This window comes from Mobula hypostoma, assembly GCF_963921235.1.
Source record: "Mobula hypostoma chromosome Y unlocalized genomic scaffold, sMobHyp1.1 SUPER_Y_unloc_3, whole genome shotgun sequence".
Taxonomy (NCBI): domain Eukaryota; kingdom Metazoa; phylum Chordata; class Chondrichthyes; order Myliobatiformes; family Myliobatidae; genus Mobula; species Mobula hypostoma.
Genome location: NW_026948173.1, coordinates 76280 through 96449, shown reverse-complemented (window position 1 = coordinate 96449; position 20170 = coordinate 76280). Strand labels below are relative to the sequence as shown.

The following is a 20170-nucleotide window of genomic DNA, read 5'->3' as shown; positions in this document are numbered from 1 at the left end:
GTTTTCTCTTCTTACAGAGAGATGAGTGTGCAAAATGCCCCATGAAGGTAGTGCTAAAGGGAAATCCATTAGGACAGGGGTTCCCTACCTTTTTTATGCTGTAGACTAATACATGTACATGTACCCCTTGGTAACCATGGCATTAAAAACATTTAAGAAGATCTTAGATAGGTGCACAGATGATAGAAAAATGGAGGGTTATGTAATAGAGAAGGGTTAGATTGAAAAGATCATCATAACACTGTAGGCTGAAAGATCTGTATTGTTATATACTTTGATCTATTTTATAATGTTTAATTCCTTTTAATAAGAAAAATCTCTCCATTTTTGGGGTTTTAGAGATATCCCACTCTTTTCCCTACTTTTGGCCTTTACTGACGCCTCCTCTGAAGCTTTCACGCTAGTACAGTACAAATGATCACCTATTCCTAATTCTCTGTACTAGTCATTATAGTGGTGACTACAACTAAATGCTTTGTCTTTCTGAATCTCCACCCTGCATTATGTATTTGGTTATTTGTTTTGTCTCTTGTTGTTGGGAAATTATAATCTGCAATTTAAACTTTGACAGCTGGATTACAGAGTGACATATACCACTGAAGAACCAATGGAATGGTTAAAAAAAAAATTAAAATTCAGAAGCACGAGACCTCTATCTTTTTATCCCAAGGCTACCTATAAAATAGATCAAAGTATATAACAGTACAGATCTTTCAGCCTACAGTGTTATGATGATCTTTTCAATCTAACCCTTCTCTATTACATAACCCTCCATTTTTCTATTGAGCTTCATTCAAGGAACTGGGCAGCATTTATGACAACTTGAGTTCAAGGAAAGATCTATTGCGCCAGCCTCTCCATTTAAGGGGAGGCATACTGAAGTATACAAAAACAAAAACAACCTCAAGAGCAAATTTTCCTTGATCCGCTTTTCCAATGGGTGTGTAGACACGAACCAGAACGCCATCTGATGACTTGGTTTCTACAAAGTCATATTCACCAACCACAAATGCCACCAAGTATGTGGACATCATTGGAGATCTGGCAAACTTGACTTCAACCAGGTCTTCATCATCAGGATAGGGATTACGTTCAATCACATTCTGTAACATTCAAAAGAAAGATCAGGTTACAAGCTTCAGAAAGGAGTCACAATACAACAAGATGTTTCACTTGAAAATCCTGGAGGAATTCAGCAGGCTTGGCACCATCTATGGAAAAAAGAAAACAGTTGGCATTTTGTTTGTTGATATATTTGATTATAGTTTAGTAGTGTTGCCGAACAGCTCCAGATACCATGTCAACTGACATTAAAGGTTATGGGACAATGAGATTAAGACAGATAATACATTTGCCATGAAGGAATGACAGGGCAGACTCAATGGGCTCAAAGTCTAATTCTGCTCCTATGTTTCATGGTCTTGTGTTTCTTCCTGATCTGTGGTGTTTACATGTTCTGTCCACTGCTTAGGTATCTCTTCCATCATCATGTCAGTACAGATATCAGAATGAGGAAATTACGCACTACATCTGTAAATATTAGGACCCCTACTCCCGATGAAGTGCCTCTCAATTGATGCTAACTGACCTAATGCATTCTGCCATAACTTTCTGTGCATTCTCCAATGATTTTAATTTAGAAAATTATTTATGAAACTTATTTTAAATTCCTCAAGTGTATGCTTAGCAAGATGAAACATGAACTGAAGTCTTAACAAATTCATGTTTCAGTCAGCATGATCTAGGGCCATATAACGCCATGACAGCTACAACCACAGCAAATTTATTCTGCACTGCTGAACAAAATTGTGATGGCAGGGCCCTATAGGACATTACAACAAAGTAAGATCACTGGTCTATTAGCAAGCATGAAGGCTGGGGGAAGAGCAGATTAGCCCCTCCCATTAGTCCTGCCCTCTGGTGTTTGCTTGGTGGAAGACAAGCTGGATTGTACTGATAATGTAGTTGCACTGGCATGTCATGAGGGACTGCTATGTGCTTGTTTTTGCAGAAAAGTGGGATCAAGACAATATCCTATGCACTACCATCAATTTACAGGCTATGACACTCAGGGTACATTACTTATTTCAGTTGACTATATGTTATTGTAACTATATTTGCTTTGTGCTGTGTATGACAGCTGGTAATCTGTTTAACACCTTGGCCGCTGGAGGAATGCTGATTTATTTGGCTATATTCATGTGTATGGTTGAATATGACAAACGTGAAATTGAACTTGAAAACCAGTAAACACCAGTGGTGTTCAAAAGGTTTCTGTTCTGGTCCCCTGCTCTTGGTGATTTTTATAAATGACAGATGAGAAAATGAAAGATTAGTAAATTTGCAGATGACATTAAAGTTGGAGGGTTGGTGTAGATTGTAGCAGGACATTGACAGCATACAGAGCTGGACTGAGAAGTGTCAAATGGAGTTCAAACCAGAAAAATGTGAGATGATTCACCTAACATTAAAAGGCATCAGTTAAGTCTTGTGAGACCATGGATCTGCACCTGGAAAGTCTACACTCTCCAGGGTGCAGGTCTGGGCAAAGCTGTATGGAAGACCAGCAGTTGCCTATGCTGCGTCTCCCCTCTCCACGACACCAATGTTGTCCAAGGGAAGGGCACTAGTGCCGATACAGCTTAGCACCAGTGTCGTCGCAGAGCAATGTGTGATTAAGTGCCTTGCTCAAGGACACAACACACACTGCCTCGGCTGGGGCTCGAACTCACGACCTTCAGGTCGCTAGTCCGATGCCTTAACCACTTGGCCATGTTGCCCACACGATTCACGAAGGTCAGATATGAAACTAAAAGCCTGGGTTAATGGCAGTGTGGAGTCCATAGGTCCCAAAAAGTTGCTGTTTAAGTTGATAGGACTATGAAGATATATCATGTATGGCTGGGGGATTGAGTTCAAAAGCCATGGGGTAATGTTGTAGCTCTATAAACTCCTACTGACAGTGCTGAGAACTAAACATTAACTGTAATCAATAGCACTGTAAAAGTATTATGTAAAAGTATTATGTAAAAGCACTCTGCTACCATGTTACCCACATAAGCATCCCACTTGCATAACCAATTGCACAGCTTACTAAAGTTCACAAGATTTCTATACCTTCAAGTATTTAGCATAATGAATCAGATAGTGACAAATCAGTATGTAGGAGGGAGACTGAAAATCTGTCTGAATGGTGCCACAGCAACAACTTGTTACCCAATATCAGCAAGAGCAAGAAGATGATTGTTGACGATGAGGAGGAAACCAAAGGTCTATGAGCCAGTCCTGATCAGGGGATCAGAAGTGGAGAGGGTCAGCAACTCTAAAGTCCTTAGTGTTATCATTTCAGAGGATTTATCCTCTGAAATAGAGCTTTGACCATTGGAAGTTTAGACAGCAAGGTACTTCCATCGGGTCATCGTCTAAGGATAAAAGACAGGAACAGGTTGTGCTGTGATCCAGTGATGCCTGAAACATCATACCTGCCAATCTGCAACTGTGCTGCAAGTTCATTGTCTTTACTCCATGTACTGCGTGCATTCAGATAAAACACCTTCAATCCTGTATGCACCTTTTTGATTTTGTCCACCTTTTACACTGCAACTCATACTGTTGACTGCAATTTTGCCCTATTAACAGTCTCTCCTCACTACACATTGTCTCTGTAAATCAGCTACCCCATTTTCAGTACTATTTTCCGTCTTTCCTATGTTGAAATATACACAGCTCAGGACACGGGGTGACCAGAATCATTAGATTCTGCAATTGTTCCGGAAGACTGAAAGGTGATAAATGTCACTCCATTCATCAAGAAGGGAGACAGGCAGAAGAAAGGAAATTATATGCCAGTTAGTTTGACCTCAAAGGTTGGAAGATGTTCAAGTTGATTAAGAATGAAGTGTCAGGTACTTGGAGGTACATGACTAAATAGGCTGATATCAGCATGTTTTCCCCAAATGAAAATCTGTTGGAATTCTTTGAAGAAATAGCAAGCAGGCTAGACAAAAAAGAATTGGCTGATGTTGTGTACATGGATTTTCAAAAGGCCTTTGACAAAGTGCCACCTATGAGGCTGCTTAACAAGCTACGAGCCCACAGTATTACAGGAAAGATTCTAGTGCGGATAAAGCAGTGGCTGATTGGCAGGAGGTAAAGAGTGAGAATAAAGGGAGCCTTTTCTGGGGACTGCTAGTGACTAGTGTTGTTGCACAGGGGTCTGTGTTGGGACCGATTCTTTATATGACATATCATTATATGTCAATGATTTGTATGATGGAATTGAAGGCTTTGTTGTAAAGTTTGCAAATGATATGAAGATGGGTGGAGGAGCAGGTAGTTTTGAGGAAGTATACAGTCTACTGAAGGACCTACACAGATGAGGAGATTGGACAATGAAATGGCAGATGGAATAGTATCAGGAAGTGTATGGTCTTGCACTTTGCTACAAGAAATGAAAGGGGTGACTAGTTTCTGAATGGAAAGAAAATTCAAAGAACTGAGGTGCAAAGGGACCTGGGATTCCTTATGCAGGATTCCCCTAAGGTTACTTTGCAGGTTAGTGCGTTGAGGAAGGCAAATGAAATTTTAACATTCATTTCAAGGAGGCTAGAATATAAAAGCAAGGATATAATGTTGAGACTTTATAAAGCACCAGTAAGGCCTCACTTGGAATACTGTGCACAGGTTTGGGCCCTTTATCTTAGAAAAGATGTACTGTCACTGGAGAGGGTTCAAAGGAAGTTCACGAACATGATTCCAGGATTGAATGGTTTATCATGTGAAGAGCGTTTGATGGCTCTGGGCCTGTATTCCCTGAATACAGAAGAATGAGGAGCAACCTAATTGATATCTATCAAATGGTGAAAGGCCTTGATAGAGTGGATATGCAGAGGATGTACCCTATGGAGGGGAAGCCTAAGACCAGAGGACATAGCGCAGAATTGAGAGGCACCCTTTGAGAATAGAGATAAGGGGGGATTTATTTTGCCAGAGAGTGGTAAATCTGTGGAACTCTTCGCCACAAGTGTCCGTGGAGGCCAAGTCTTGATTTATATTTATGACACAGGCTGATAGATAACTGTGCACATGCGCCGGTCGTGCATGCAGCCGGTTACAGTTGGTCCGTAGTTTCTTACTTTTAAACTTTTTAACTTAGTTATTTGTTGTATTTTTTTTCTCACGGTAACACGTTAAAGCTGCACCCTCTCTAACATGCTGATGGAGAGAGTTTTACTTGTTTTTTTTAGCGCTGGAATTAGTTACATTCGGACACGTCTCGTTAGCGTGGCAGCAGGATGGCCGCATTGTGTATTCCAGGGACCAATTGATTGCACTCATGCCTGCCGGTTTAGTGAACAGAGCAGTGGACATACCGGCTGAAATCTGGAGGAAAACACAGAGGATGCAGAGGGGGATCAAAAAGGCGAGGGAAGAGGACCAGGTCGAGACAACAGAGGCTTATGGAGAAGAGAAGTTATAAGCCGTGTCTCCCCTCTCTCATCATGGGAAATGTGAGATCACTGGGGAATAAAATGGACGAACTGACGGCGCTTGTCAGGGGTCAGGGAACATTTCGGGAGAGCAGTGTCATGTGCTTCACTGAGACGTGGCTGCACAAGGACATACCCGATCAAAGCGTTTCCATAGAGGGCTTCCAGACCGTTCGAGCTGACCGGAATCGCACTGAGAGCGGTAAGCGTAAAGGAGGGGGTCAGGCGGTTCTGGTAAACAACAGATGGTGCATCCTGGGCATATTACGATCAAGGAACATGTCTGTAGCCCAGATATTGAACTTTTTCCTGTTGGACTCCGGCCATATTATTTGCCAAGGGAAATCTCGCATGCAATTGTGGTTGTTGTGTACATCCCTCCCTCTGCCAACCCGATTTTGGTGTGTAACATCATTTACACCGTCATAGCCAGACTATAAACCCAGCACCCGAGTGCCTTCATTACCATCTCGGGTGACTTCAACCAGGTTACCATGACTAGAACACTGCCCAACTTCACGCAGTATGTCAGCTGTACAACCAGAGGGGAGAGGGCTCTGGATTTGATGTACGCTAACGTTAAGGATGCATACAGCTCCTCTCCCCTCCCCCCACTGGGAAGGTCAGATCACAACCTGGTGCATCTAAAACCCTGCTACGTGCCTCTGGTGAAGAGTAAACCTGCAGCCTCGAGGACAGTGAGAAAATGGTTGGAGGAGGCTTATGAGGCGCTCCAGGGTTATTTTGAGGTGACAGACTGGCAGGCACTCTGTGAGTCACATGGAGATGGTATTGATGGGCTCACAGAATGCATCACTGGTTACATCAACTTCTGTGTGGACTGCAATGTTCCGACAAGAACTGTCCTTTGTTACTCAAATAACAAGCCATGGGTAATAAAGGACATTAAGGACATCCTGAACGCTAAAAAGAGGGCGTTTAGAGATGGAAATAGGGAGGAGCTGAGGACAATACAGAGTGACCTGAAAGCCAAGATCAGGGAGGCTAAAGACAGGTACAGGAGGAAGCTTGAGTGGAAACTCCAGCAGAACAACATGAGAGAGGTCTGGAGGGGGATGAGGACCATCACTGGGTTCCAGCAAACTAGCAACAGAGGAGCTGAAGGCAGTGTGGACAGGGCCAATGAACTTAACCTGTTCTTTAACAGATTTGACATTGTGGCCCCTGCCCATCCCACACATGAGCCATCTGTTGTCAGCCCCCAACCAACACATATTCCACTCTCCCCTCCTACCCCTCCTCACAGTCCCCCACCCTGCCCTCATGACTATACCCCTTCCCCACACGAAACCACCACAGTGGGCTTCACAGCTGAACAGGTGAGAAGACAGCTGAAACATCTCACCCCAAGCAAGGCTGCAGGATCGGATGGTGTCAGTACCAGGGTGCTCAAAGCCTGTGCCCCTCAGCTATGTGGAGTACTTCGCCATGTATTTAACCTGAGCCTGAGGCTCCGGAGGGTTCCTGTACTGTGGAAGACATCCTGCCTCGTCCCTGTGCCGAAGACGCCGTGCCCCAGCGGCCTCAATGACTACAGACCGGTGGCATTGACCTCCCACATCATGAAGACCTGGAGAGACTTGTTCTGGAGCTGCTCCGGCCTATGGTCAGGCCACACCTAGATCCCCTCCAGTTCGCCTACCAGCCCCAACTAGGAGTTGAGGATGCCATCGTCTTCCTGCTGAACCGTGTCTACGTCCACCTGGACAAGCCAGCGAGCACTGTGAGGGTCATGTTTTTTGACTTCTCCAGTGCATTCAACACCATCCACCCTGCTCTGCTGTGGGAGAAGCTGACAGCGATGCAGGTGGATGCTTCGCTGGTATCATGGATTCTTGATTACCTGACAGGCAGACCACAGTACGTGTGCTTGCAACACTGTGTGTCCAACAGAGTGATCAGCAGCACTGGGGCTCCTCAGGGGACTGTCTTGTCTCCCTTTCTCTTCACCATTTACACCTCGGACTTCAACTACTGCACAGAGTCTTATCACCTTCAGAAGTTTTCAGATGACTCTGCCATAGTTGGATGCATCAGCAAGGCAGATGAGGCTGAATACAAGGCTACGGTAGGAAAGTTTGTCACATGGTGTGAGCAGAATTATCTGCAGCTTAATGTGAAAAAGACTAAGGAGCTGGTGGTAGACCTGAGGAGGGCTAAGGTACCGGTGACCCCTGTTTCCATCCAGGGGGTCAGTGTGGACATGGTGGAGGATTACAAATACCTGGGGATACAAATTGACAATAAACTGGACTGGTCTAAGAACACTGAGGCTGTCTACAAGAAGAGTCAGAGCCGTCTCTATTTCCTGAGGAGAATGAGGTCCTGTAACATCTGCCGGACGATGCTGAGGATGTTCTACGAGTCTGTGGTGGTCAGTGCTATCATGTTTGCAGTTGTGTGCTGGGGCAGCAGGCTGAGGGTGGCAGACCAACGGAATCAACAAACTCATTCGTAAGGCCAGTGATGTTGTGGGGATGGAACTGGACTCTCTCACGGTGGTGTCTGAAAAGAGGATGCTGTCCAAGTTGCATGCCATCTTGGTCAATGTCTCCCATCCACCACATAATGTACTGGGTGGGCACAGGAGTACATTCAGCCAGAGACTCATTCCACCGAGATGCAACACTGAGCGTCACAGGAAGTCATTCTTGCCTGCGGCCATCAAACTTTACAACTCCTCCCTTGGAGGGTCAGACACTCTGAGCCAATAGGCTAGTCCTGGACTTATTTCATAATTTACTGGCATAATTACATATTACTATTTAACTATTTATGGTTCTATTACTATTTATTATTTATGGAGCAACTGTAACGAAAACCAATTTCCCCCAGGATTAATAAAGTATGACTATGACTATGACTAGATTCCCAACTGGTCAGGGAATGAAGGGATGCAGAGAGAAGGCAGGAGATTGGAGCTGTGAGGAAAATTGGATCAGCCATAATGAAATGATGGAACAGACTCGATGGGCCAAATGGTCTAATTTTGTTCCTATAACTTACGGTTTTATGGTTCTGGGCACAGCACATATGACCAATTTTGCACCTCTAATTCTGAAAATTCAGAACGATATCTAAAACTTTGACAAACCAATGTGCAGTTGAGAATATACTGATTGGTTGCATCATGGCCCGGTATGAAAACACCACCAGCGCCATTAAACAAAAAATCTTACAAACAGTAATGGATGCAGTCCAGTCCATCACGGGTAAATCCATCCCCACCACTGAGCACATTTACATGGAAAGTTGTCACAGGGAAGTACTATCCATCATCAAGGACCCCCATCACCTAAGCCTTCTTATTGTTTCCGTCTGGGAGAAGGTACAGGAGCCTCAAGACTCACACCACCAGGTTCAGGAACAGTTATTACCCCTCAACCATCAGGAAGGAGGTACAGGAGCCTCAGGACCCACACCACCAGGTTCAGGAACAGTTATTACCCCTCAACCATCAGGAAGGAGGTACAGGAGCCTCAGGACCCACACCACCAGGTTCAGGAACAGTTATTACCCCTCAACCATCAGGAAGGAGGTACAGGAGCCTCAGAACCCACACCACCAGGTTCAGGAACAGTTATTACCCCTCAACCATCAGGAAGGAGGTACAGGAGCCTCAGGACCTACCCCTCAACCATCTAGTCTTGAACCAGTGTGGAACACTTCACTGTCCAACACTGAAACGTTCCCATAAAATATGCACTCATTTTTAAGGACCTTTCATCTCATGTTCTCATTATTTATTGTTTTTTTATTTATTACTATTGTCATTGTTTTTTATACTTTTCAATTTGAGGTCTTTTTCAAGTTGATGATTTGTCTGTCCTGTTGAATGTGGAATTTCACTGATTCTGTTATTTTCGAGGATTTACTGTCTATGCCTACAAGGCAACGAATCTCAGGATTGCATGTAGTGATATATATTCTTTGATGATATCACTTTTGTGATGAGAATAATGAAAAACAAAGTGAACTTGGAGGTGATTCATATTTCAGAAAGATGGCTGAAGCTGCTTTATCAGTTATGGTTTGAATTTGCAAGGAGTGACTATTAATATAAACAGAAATGTTAACCAAGAAATTCCAGTTTTGCCAAATTCAGAAAAAGACATGAAGCATACCTGTTATGAGAGGTTTCTAAAAGTCTTTTTTAAAGATTGTGGATTATTAATTTAGATTGATTAAATTGATAATTTGGTCATGTAATACACACAATTTGACTAATGTCCTGCATAAACTCAAGATTGGCCAGGAAGATTTAGTGAAGTAAATTGCATTGGGAATGTGTCACTGGAGAGTGCAGTTATATAGCACTACAGCACAGAGCAGGAATTTCAGCCCATCTAGTCTATGTTGTAAAGTTGATTAATCCCATCTGCGCGCATATAGACTGCAGCCCTCCGTACAACTCCCATCAATATTCTTAACCAAATGTCTCTTAAAAGCTGAAATGGAACCCACATCTATTGCTTCCTCTTACAGTTATTTCCACATTTGCACTATCGTTTGAATGAAGTTCCTCCTTAGGTTCTCCTTAAATATTTTATCTTCCACCTTAAACCTACGACCTCTAGTTCTAGTCTCATCCAACTTTTGTGGAAAAAGCCTGCTTGCATTTTCCTTACTTATATCCCTCATAATTTTCTATACCTCTATCAAATTCCCCCTATTCTCCTACACATTAGGGAATAAGGTCCCCCCAGATTCAACCTTTCTCAAAAACTCAGGCCCTCAAGTCCCAGCAACATTCTCTGCACTCTTTCAATCTCATTGATATCATTCTAATAGATAGGCGACCAGAACTGCAATGAGCTCTCCAAATTTGGTCTCACCAATGTCTTAAACAATTTCAACATAATACCCCAGCTCCAGTATACAATGATTTATGAAGGCCAGTGTACCAAAAGGTCTTATTACAAACCTATTTATCTGTGAAGAATTAAGGATCTGTATTCCAAGATCCCTCTGTTCTACCTCAATCCTACCATTAAGTGTATAATGCCTCCTCTGGTTTGTCCTACCAAAGTCCGCCTCTCTGCATTAAATTCCATCTGCCATTGTTCAGCTTATTTTCTCCAGATAGGTCCAGGTACAGAGGAGATTCATCAGGATAGTGTTTCAGTTGTGAGGATATCCCTGGAGCAGAGGAATGAGACTCAGCAGAAGTATCCATAATTGTGAGGTAGGGGAAATAGTAAGAAACTTTTCTCTAGAGAAAAGGATCTAAAATCAGCGTAAATAGGTTTAAGGAAAGCAGTGAGAGATTTGGGCCCCTTATATAAGAAAGAACATGCCAGCTTTGGAGAGGGTCCAAAGAAGGTTCACCAGAATGAAACAGTTAATGTTGACGAATGTTTGATGGTTCTGGGCCAGTATCTGCTGGAGTTTAAGAATGAAGGGGAATCTCATTGAAACTTATCAAATATTGAAAGGATTAAACAGAGTGAATGCGGAGAGGACGTTTTCTGTAGTGGGTGAGTCTGTTACGTATCCCGTAACTGGGTTGCCAAACCAGCAGAAATGGATCACTCAGTTGGAGTCTGGATTATTAGAACTAAGAAAGTTTTATTAAAGAAACAAGCAACACAGTAATCGAAAGGATAATAAATGCAACAGTTCAGCAATGATAAACACACGTGCACAGAATTAAGGTAACAGCATCAATCAAGCTCTATCGTTGTCTAGGGATAAATGACCAATTTCAAAGTGACACAAAGTTCAGTCCAATTTAGTTCAGTTCACAGTAATCGTTGCCATGGCGAAGGACAACGTGGTGGGAGAGAGAGAGAGAGAGAATGGGAACGACTGATCATTCAGAAACGGCTTCCACTCACAGACCGACGATAATTGCTCACAAGCAACTTTTGGGCAGGTCCTTGGTGATGTCACCTGAGGTCACCGACTGTGACCCCTCCTCCAGATGCGGTCGATCCTCTGCAGTGAACTCGGCACCCAGGCAAGGGCGGACACACACCGGGTTCCCGCTGATCGTACTTTTCCACCCTGTTCGTTGTCCAATACTTCCCGACTCGTGAGAGGCGCACCGCTTCCAGGGTCTCGTTACCTCGGGTGTCGTGTGTCCTGCCTTAGCGAACCTGTCCCTTTTTATCCCCCTGCTGGGGTATCGCCTGTCCATCACTTCAAACAGTTCAGGGTTCAAAGGGGGAGCCGCTCCATACAGCTCTCTCTCCCCCGTCCCTTCATTACACATCTCCAGACGCTGCTCCATTGTTCCTTATCTCTCCTTCCCCTGAGGGCAGGTGGCAGACCACTTGCTGATGTCACTGATGCTAACCCAGGCCGGCAAACATCTTAATTTTATGTGTATTCTCGTCACACTTCCCCCCTTTAAGGATTTTTACCAGGAGGTAAAAATTACAAACATGAATACATTATTTGATACACACACAAATATACATCTTTTCAGCTATTTGGCTAACACAGCGAGTTTGAAGTTGTCAACACCTTGACAGACAGTCATCACATTTTCTGTTCCTTTTATATGTGTTATTAATAATCCCTTAGACCAGGCTCCAACTCAGCAAACTTCATAGTGGCCAAAAACACTGATGAATTGCAATCAATGTAACCTCTCATTTGGCTTTGTCCCGGACCACAATAACAAGAGTCGTCCCATTCCAACTCAGTTTTCTCTCGCAAGGGCTTAGTAGGAGGGGGACGGGTATTGACTGCAGAGTTATTGCAAAACTTCCTGCAGTACCCCACCATCTCCAAGAGCCTTCTGAGGGCCCTCTTGTCTGTCGGGGTTGGGAGGTCAGCGATAGCCTGCACTGTAGCTTGCATCGCTGCCAGCTGCCCCTGTGTCACCACAATTCCCAGGTAAGTGACCCTCGTGTGGCCGAATTCATTTTTTTCAAGGTTCACTATCAAGCTGGCTTCAGACAGCCGTATTAAATTGCCAATACACACCTCTGTGTTCATCAGCCCTTTAGTCACTGAATTACTCATTATATATGGGTGTTGTTTACTAGGCCGACCTATTGTAACAGACATCACCCAACGTCCCAGTTCTTTGTATTGCCTCGGGACAATCAAACACACGGGTGCGAGTCGTTTAATTACTTCTTCTAAAGATTCGCTTTGTTCGGGGATTAAGGGAGAGACCTTATCAGTAGACCTGGCCAAAACAATAGCCTTCTCCCATCTGATCGATCCCATACTAATCTTTTCAAAATGGTTTTTTCCTCTTATCAGGGGGCCCCTAGCTTCATTGATTTCCACGCTAACACCGACTAGGTTTGTTAGTATATCAAAAGCCGGTGACCGTCTCAGTTCAATAACATTCTTCCCCCTGGGCAGCCGGTAAATCTCTTTCATGATTCCACCAACTGTTTCCTCCAGCACCGCAAAATGTCCACCGGGGGGTACCTCGTGGGCCATGTTAAAAACCTCATCCCCATAATCTTTTGCACCACCCCCCATTCCTCATCTGCGGGTACTGTACTTGATTTCCTTTTTTTCCTTAGCACTTCCTCCTCCACACAATAGCCTACTAGTTCCCTTGTTAAAGCTGTGTCAGAGAGAGCTGTCTCTGCCAAAACCATCAGCCCCTCGTCTCGCTCCTGCGTCTGCACAAATTCTTTCCTGGCTACTGCTACGTCCGTCCCAGCTCCCTCACTACCTCTTGTCTCACTACAGCCCGTCTCATACAAGGCTGGCAGAAACGTTTCAACTAAATTCACTATCGCGGGCCCGTGATGAACCTGTGAGTCCATGGGTGGGGCCTCAATGCTGGCAGGCTAACCTGTCAATCTCACGACTGGGAACACGATTCCTCCGGCGATGTCATTACCGAGCAAGACTTCCACGTCTTTCATCGGTAATTCGGACCTCACCCCGATCGTGACTAGTCCAGAGACCAGGTTGCTTTGTAAGTGTATCTGGTGCAAAGGGACTGACTCTGTCCTTTCCCCAACACCTTTGACCTCTACCTCCCCAGTCTGGGTCTCTGAGCTAAACTCTAATACACTCTTCAGTATTAGTGACTGACACGCTCCCATGTCTCTCCAGATCCGCACTGGAACTGGTTTTAACCTCTCCTTCACTGACACCAATCCGGCTGAGATAAACCTCTCACGCCCTTCCTGGACTTTTTCAGACCTGTCCTTCCCTAACGGTTCGCTTAACAGCTCGATACAGCCATTCAAAATCGCTGTTTTTCCTTTTCCCGTCTCCTTCTTTGGGGCAAAGCACCTGGACGCAAAGTGTCCAGCTTTCCCACAATTATAACAGACGACCCCAGGAGACTTCCTGCCAGACTGCTCCCGGTCTACCTTATCCTTTTCACTAGTCCCCGGCTTACTTTCTGACTTTTCCGGCAGACCCTCCCCGCCGTCCTGACTACCCTTCTGGTAGCCTTTACTCAGGGCACACTTCATTTTATGCGTCAACGCATACTCATCCGCTAACTTAGCAGTTGTGGCTAACGTGGCTGCCTCTTTCTCATCGAGGTAGGGTCTCATACCCTCAGGGACACAACCTTTAAACTGCTCAATCAGGATCAGTTGTAGCAGTCTGTCATAATCCCCCTCTACCCCCTTGGAGGTGCACCAACACTCACAATAAGTCTGCATCTCACGGGCAAACTCCAAATACGTGCGGTCCCACTGCTTCCTCGCATTCCGGAACCTCTGCCGGTATGCCTCTGGGATCAACTCATAAATCCTGAGGGTGGCCTCTTTCACCACCTCATACCTCTGGGCATCTTCCGCGGACAAAGCTGAGTAAGCTTCTTGGGCTTTCCCTTTTAGTACACTCTGAAGTAACACAGCCCACTTATCCCTCGGCCATTCCTGACTTATAGCCACTTTTTCAAAGTGTAGAAAGTACCAATCCACGTCGGTATCGTCAAATGGGGGAACCAGCCTAACCTCCTGGGTCGCCCGGAACCCTCCACCTTGGTTCGGCACGAGCCCCTGCTCGGCCCTTATCTTTAACTTCTCCAGCTCAAATTCCCTTTCCCTCTGTTTCTCCTCTCTCTCCAACTGTCTGTCCCTCTCTTTCTCTTCTCTCTCCAACTGTCTTTCTCTCTCTTGCCTTTCTAACTCTCTCTCCTTCTCTTCGTGTTCTAACTGCCGTACCCGGAACTCGTGCTCGAGTCTCAGTTTTTCAAGCTGTACCTGTACCGCGTCTCCAGCAGGTTTTTCAATAGACACCACCCCCAGCTCACCTTGGGGAAACACACCTTTAGATACATAGTGCTCTACAATAGCTCTGTGTATCTCCTCTCTCCTCATTGTCGACTTCCCCTTGGCAAGATTCAACCGTTTGGCCACAGCTACCAATTCCGATTTCCTGGCATCGTCTAATGCCTCCAAGGTCGGCGCCTTTATAAATTCCTCAGCCTCCATTTCTACTGTTTGTCTTTTCTTTCTTTCGGGAATTTTAACCCAATCAATTTACTCCGTCCCAAATTTAGCGTTCAAAATCGCGGACGAGAACCCCACTTATGTTACATACCCCGTAACTGGGTTGCCAAACCAGCAGAAATGGATCACTCAGTTGGAGTCTGGATTACTAGAACTAAGAAAGTTTTATTAAAGAAACAAGCAACACAGTAATCGAAAGGATAATAAATGCAACAGTTCAGCAATGATAAACACACACGTGCACAGAATTAAGATAACAGCATCAATCAAGCTCTATTGTTGTCTAGGGATAAGTAACCAATTTCAAAGTGACACAAAGTTCAGTCCAATTTAGTTCAGTTCGCAGTAATCGTTGCCATGGCGATGGACGGTGGGGGGAGAGAGAGAGAGAGAGAGAATGGGAACGACTGATCATTCAGAACGGCTTCCATTCACAGACCGACGATAATTGCTCACAAGCAACTTTTGGGCAGGTCCTTGGTGATGTCACCTGAGGTCACCGACTGTGACCCCTCCTCCAGATGCGGTCGATCCTCTGCAGTGAACTCGGCACCCAGGCAAGGGCGGACACACACCGGGTTCCCGCTGATCGTACCTTTCCACCCTGTCCGTTGTCCGATACTTCCCACCGACTCGTGAGAGGCGCACCGCTTCCAGGGTCTCGTTACCCAGGGTGTCGTGTGTCCTGCCTTAGCGAACCTGTCCCTTTTTATCCCCCTGCTGGGGTATCGCCTGTCCATCACTTCAAACAGTTCAGGGTTCAAAGGGGGAGCCACTCCAGACAGCTCTCTCTCCCCCGTCCCTTCATTACACATCTCCAGACGCTGCTCCATTGTTCCTTATCTCTCCTTCCCCTGAGGGCAGGTGGCAGACCACTTGCTGATGTCACTGATGCTAGCCCAGGCCAGCAAACATCTTAATTTTATGTGTATTCTCGCCACAAGGACCAAAGGGCATAGTTTCAGAATAGAAGGACATCCCTTTGGAATAGAGATAAGGAGAAATTTCTCCAGGCAGAGGATAGAGAATCTGTTGAATGCAAGAGACAGTCGAGGAGCCCAAGCCATATTTAAAGTGAAGTTTGATAGATTCTTGATTAGTAAGGGCAAAGCTTACGGGGAGAAGGCAGGAAAATTGGATTGAGAGGGATAATATATTAACATGATGAAATGACAGAGCATTCAAAGGGCCAAATGGCCTAATTCTACTCCAATGCCCAGCTTCAACCAGACAGTGCTTGTAATCTGGAATGTACAGGAAGCATTGACTCTCACAAAATTTTAAGAATTTGGATCATCAAGATATAGAAACAACCTAGGGACTAGCACTGGATGATAGTGTTAGCATAGCTGAGTACTTAACAGTCAACACTATCATGATGGGCTGAAAGCTTGTTTTGTACTGCGTGACTGTGGGAATTTGGCCAATTATACATACCTGTATTTTTAATATATACTTTTATACATAAGGTATGCTTCCTACACAGAGCTCATATCAATTACAGTTACAGTATAAGATTTAGAATTTGTGCATGGAGAACCTGGAAAATAAAAATTGTTAGTAGTGATGGAGGCATTAGAAGACATTTGTGGCTGTATGTGCTTTGGAACAGCAAGATTCTTAGACAGAGGTACAATTGTTCTTGAATGTCATAAGTACGTGCTAACTAACTGTAGTAGCTGACCACAGTATTTAACTGACAGTAAGTTTTAGTCGATCTTTATAGAAATAAAATTAGTTAATTTGCAAGTTATAGACATTAGGTACAAAAGTGAGTTACCAAAATGCGAGATTGTGTAAACAAGGAACCATGGCATGAATAGCGCAGGGTTGGTAATAATACACAATCCTCAAAAAAACCGTTCATTGCATACTTGTCAGCTTCTGGAAAATACATCTTCAATTAAGGCAAACCTGGAATAGATAGAATTTGCACTGCAGGAAATAACTCCTTCAGCAAAAGTAAATAGAGAGTGAACAGTAAGTAGCAAATTAATTCAGAACTCAGGGCCCAAGTTTATTCACTATTCAGCAGAATTACATGGATGACTTCCATAGGAAAGCAGCATCCATCATCATATAATGCACTCTTCTCACTGCTGCCATCAGGAGAGAGGTACAGAAACCTCAGGACTTACACCACCAGGTTCAGGAACAATTATCACCCCTCAAACATTTGGCTCTTGTACCAGTGTAGATAACTTCACACAACTCAACACTGAACTGCAAACTCTTTTGCAAGTTGATTATCTGCTAATCTTTTGTTAAATATAGTTCTTTTTATAAATCCTATTGTTTTATTTTCCTGTAAATACTGAAAAAGGATGAATCTCAATTACATATACATATTTAGATAATTACTTTTAATTTGAACTGGAAAATAATCTATTTTAATTCAATTTTTAAGTCTACTATAAGAAAGCGAAAGGAGAATGAATATCTGAGATTAGATCATTGCCCTGTCCTTGAGCCATCAGGGACCAGAGCTACAACCTCAGAACCGTAACACCTGTGAAACTTAAACCTCAGTTCACTACAAATCAGTTAGCTTAGCATTTAACTATACTACTGTATTATCATTCTTGTTCTACGCATACCGTACATTAACACGTAAGAGTGAAGATCTGTGTTGGTATTATTATTCCTACCCTTACTAGACTTAAAACACACCATAACAGTATTTATATCACCACAGTATTTGAATTGCAATAACTTGGAGAACACATGGTTTTAAACCAGGGGGTCACAACATTTTTTATGCCATGAATCAACGCCACTAATCAAGGAATTCACAGAACTCAGATAGAGAATCCATTTTAAACATTTTGATTGTAATGATTTGCAAGTCAGAACACAACTATCCTAGACATCTGGTATTGATCACGTAAGTGTTCATAACATTGAAAGTCTATGCATACAGAAGAGCATATGTAAGCAAAAGTCCATTTTGTCAAAAGCTAAACCTTTCCGATGATACACTCAGGTTTCTAAGAGATTTTTAGTAGATAACCTAGTGCCCAAGCTTAACTAACTGACCTCTCCAAATGACCAGCAGTAAATGGAACTAAAAATTGAACCTTCATCCATTTCTAACACAATCATAATGATGCAGAATTTCTAAAACTGTACAGATTTCATGAAGAAATTTATATTGGAGCCAAACATGATGTTGTCATATGATGCTGTCAACAGAACCATAATTAAGATTTATCAGCTGGAAAATCAAATAAATCATTTGGCTTCACATAGAATAGGAATATTGAAATCAAAATACTGACTACTTCAACAATACCTTTTACCTCTACCCTAATCCACCATTCCACAGAGTGTGGATTGTCACTGATAGTTTTCAGGAAGCTTTAGACTGGAAAAAGGTTTCAGAGCAGGATGGGAAATGATGGATATTATTGAATCTAACTTGTTACTAATCTTCAGTAGAGGTACAAAGTGACAATGAACTTACTTATAGAGTGGTAAAAAGGGAAAGGTGAGACTCCAGTCAAGATAAAGGACAAAGCAATTCCTTTGCCTTAAACTTCTGTCTAGGTTAATGCTAATGTACAATATATATTTGAAGGCCAATATATATTTGAACAATAAAGACATCATACGATACAAAGAGCAGCAAAGTTGTTTGAGATTAAAACTGGATCTTACTGAACGTGGAATAGACTCAAGGAAACTAATTTTCATGTTTTACTTTTGTACTGGATTTATTAATTAAAATCACAAGGTCCACATTTCTTCTACCACTTGTCACTGAGCTTATGAGAGAGACAAATCGATGATTGGTACTAACCATGTTTGATAAGGCAACTTTGGCCTTTGGAACGATGAGTGTGATGTCAAATGTTGCTTTAATGGAAGGTTCGTCCCAACATGGAAATGCTCTTCTTGCATCTGTTGGCTGAAAGAAAAAAAAGTTAGGCAAAAACAAAGAGAGGAGTCAAGGAGAAAAGCAGCAGAATGTATGGAGATAGAAGAAAGAAGAAAAGTAAAGTTTGGTTCAAACAGTGCAAACATTACTTAATATATCATGCATTGCATAGACATAAGAATGTATCTCTCTACAAGTAATGCCTTAGAAGTTATTCAGAATTTATCCCCACTCAAAAAAAAATAAATATATAACAAACATGTGGTTATCATATGTGGTCTGTTTGGTTCTTCAAGTTCCATGTAACAGCTATTTAACTCTCCAGATTCTTTATTTTCAGATACTTAATTACTTCCCATTTGAACACTATAATTGAATTTGTCTCCACTACTGTCATTAGCAAAGCATTCTGGTAATGGCTTCCCCCTCCCTCTTCTCTTTTCCGATCCTCATTCTGGTACCTCATGTCGATTTAGGCACTGGTCCCGATTGAAAAGATCAGGGTTTCGGAGCTTGAGGTGGGGTATGGGCCAGTTAGGTTTACTCAGCTTTGCACAGAACTATGGGATCCTTCTGTTTTTCTGCACATTGGGTGTTAGAAGATCTTTTTTATGGGTCTTTTTTATTTATTTATGCGTTCTTTTATATGGGCATGTTGCATTTTTTTCATCATCCACATTGGGTGTTGATGCTCTTTTTTATGTGTGTGTTTTTTTGGATTTTTTTCTTTGTAGTTGCCTGTTAGGAGACAAATCTCAAAGCTGTATGATGTATACATAGTTTGATAATAAATGTACTTTGAACTTTGAACATTCTTCCTAGAATGGGTGACCAGAACTGTAAACAGTATTCCAGTTATGGCCTAACTAGAGATTCATAAAGCTGCAACCTTACTAATTGCATTAACTAATAAAGGCAACAGAAGGTCATTGTCTTCTTGATCACCCTATCAACCTGCGTAGCCTTTTTTAAATTCCAGTTTGTGCCTCCTTGCTTTCCAATACTGATGAAGAGCTTCGGCCTAAAACATTAACTGTTGATTCCCCTCCACAGATGCTGCTTGACTTACTGAGTTCCTCCAGCATTTTGTGTGTGTTGCTCAAGACTTACATCATCTGCAGCATATCTTAATCATTTGTCCTTAATTATTTGTTTTCTTCATTTTTTTCCTGCACTGTTTGCTCTGCTCTTCACTCTGTCTCAATCAGAATAGCTTCCTTCTATGCCCACTGCAATACTTCTTTGAAACCAGTTCTAAGGAAAAGCACATTTGTTGTTGCCCATCCACATCTTAAGTCCATCAACCCTGCACTTATGCTGATAATTCTTTATAGACCCTCTCCAAAGTCTTCACATCAATGGACACAATACTTAGTACTTTATGTTATGTA

The 20170-nt window shown here is 43.1% G+C and overlaps 1 protein-coding gene across 1 annotated transcript in view; it reads right to left on the bottom strand.

Annotated features, from left to right (window-relative positions):
• The window catches only part of LOC134341434 (puromycin-sensitive aminopeptidase-like), a gene marked incomplete at its 5' end in the record, with an annotated part of 301555 nt that overhangs the window by 212163 nt on the left and 69222 nt on the right, over window positions 1-20170 (bottom strand). The window contains 2 exons of the mRNA XM_063039287.1: window positions 903-1103; window positions 18702-18809. Coding sequence (XP_062895357.1) covers window positions 903-1103; window positions 18702-18809 — 309 coding nt within the window. The remainder of the gene's footprint in view (window positions 1-902; window positions 1104-18701; window positions 18810-20170) is intronic.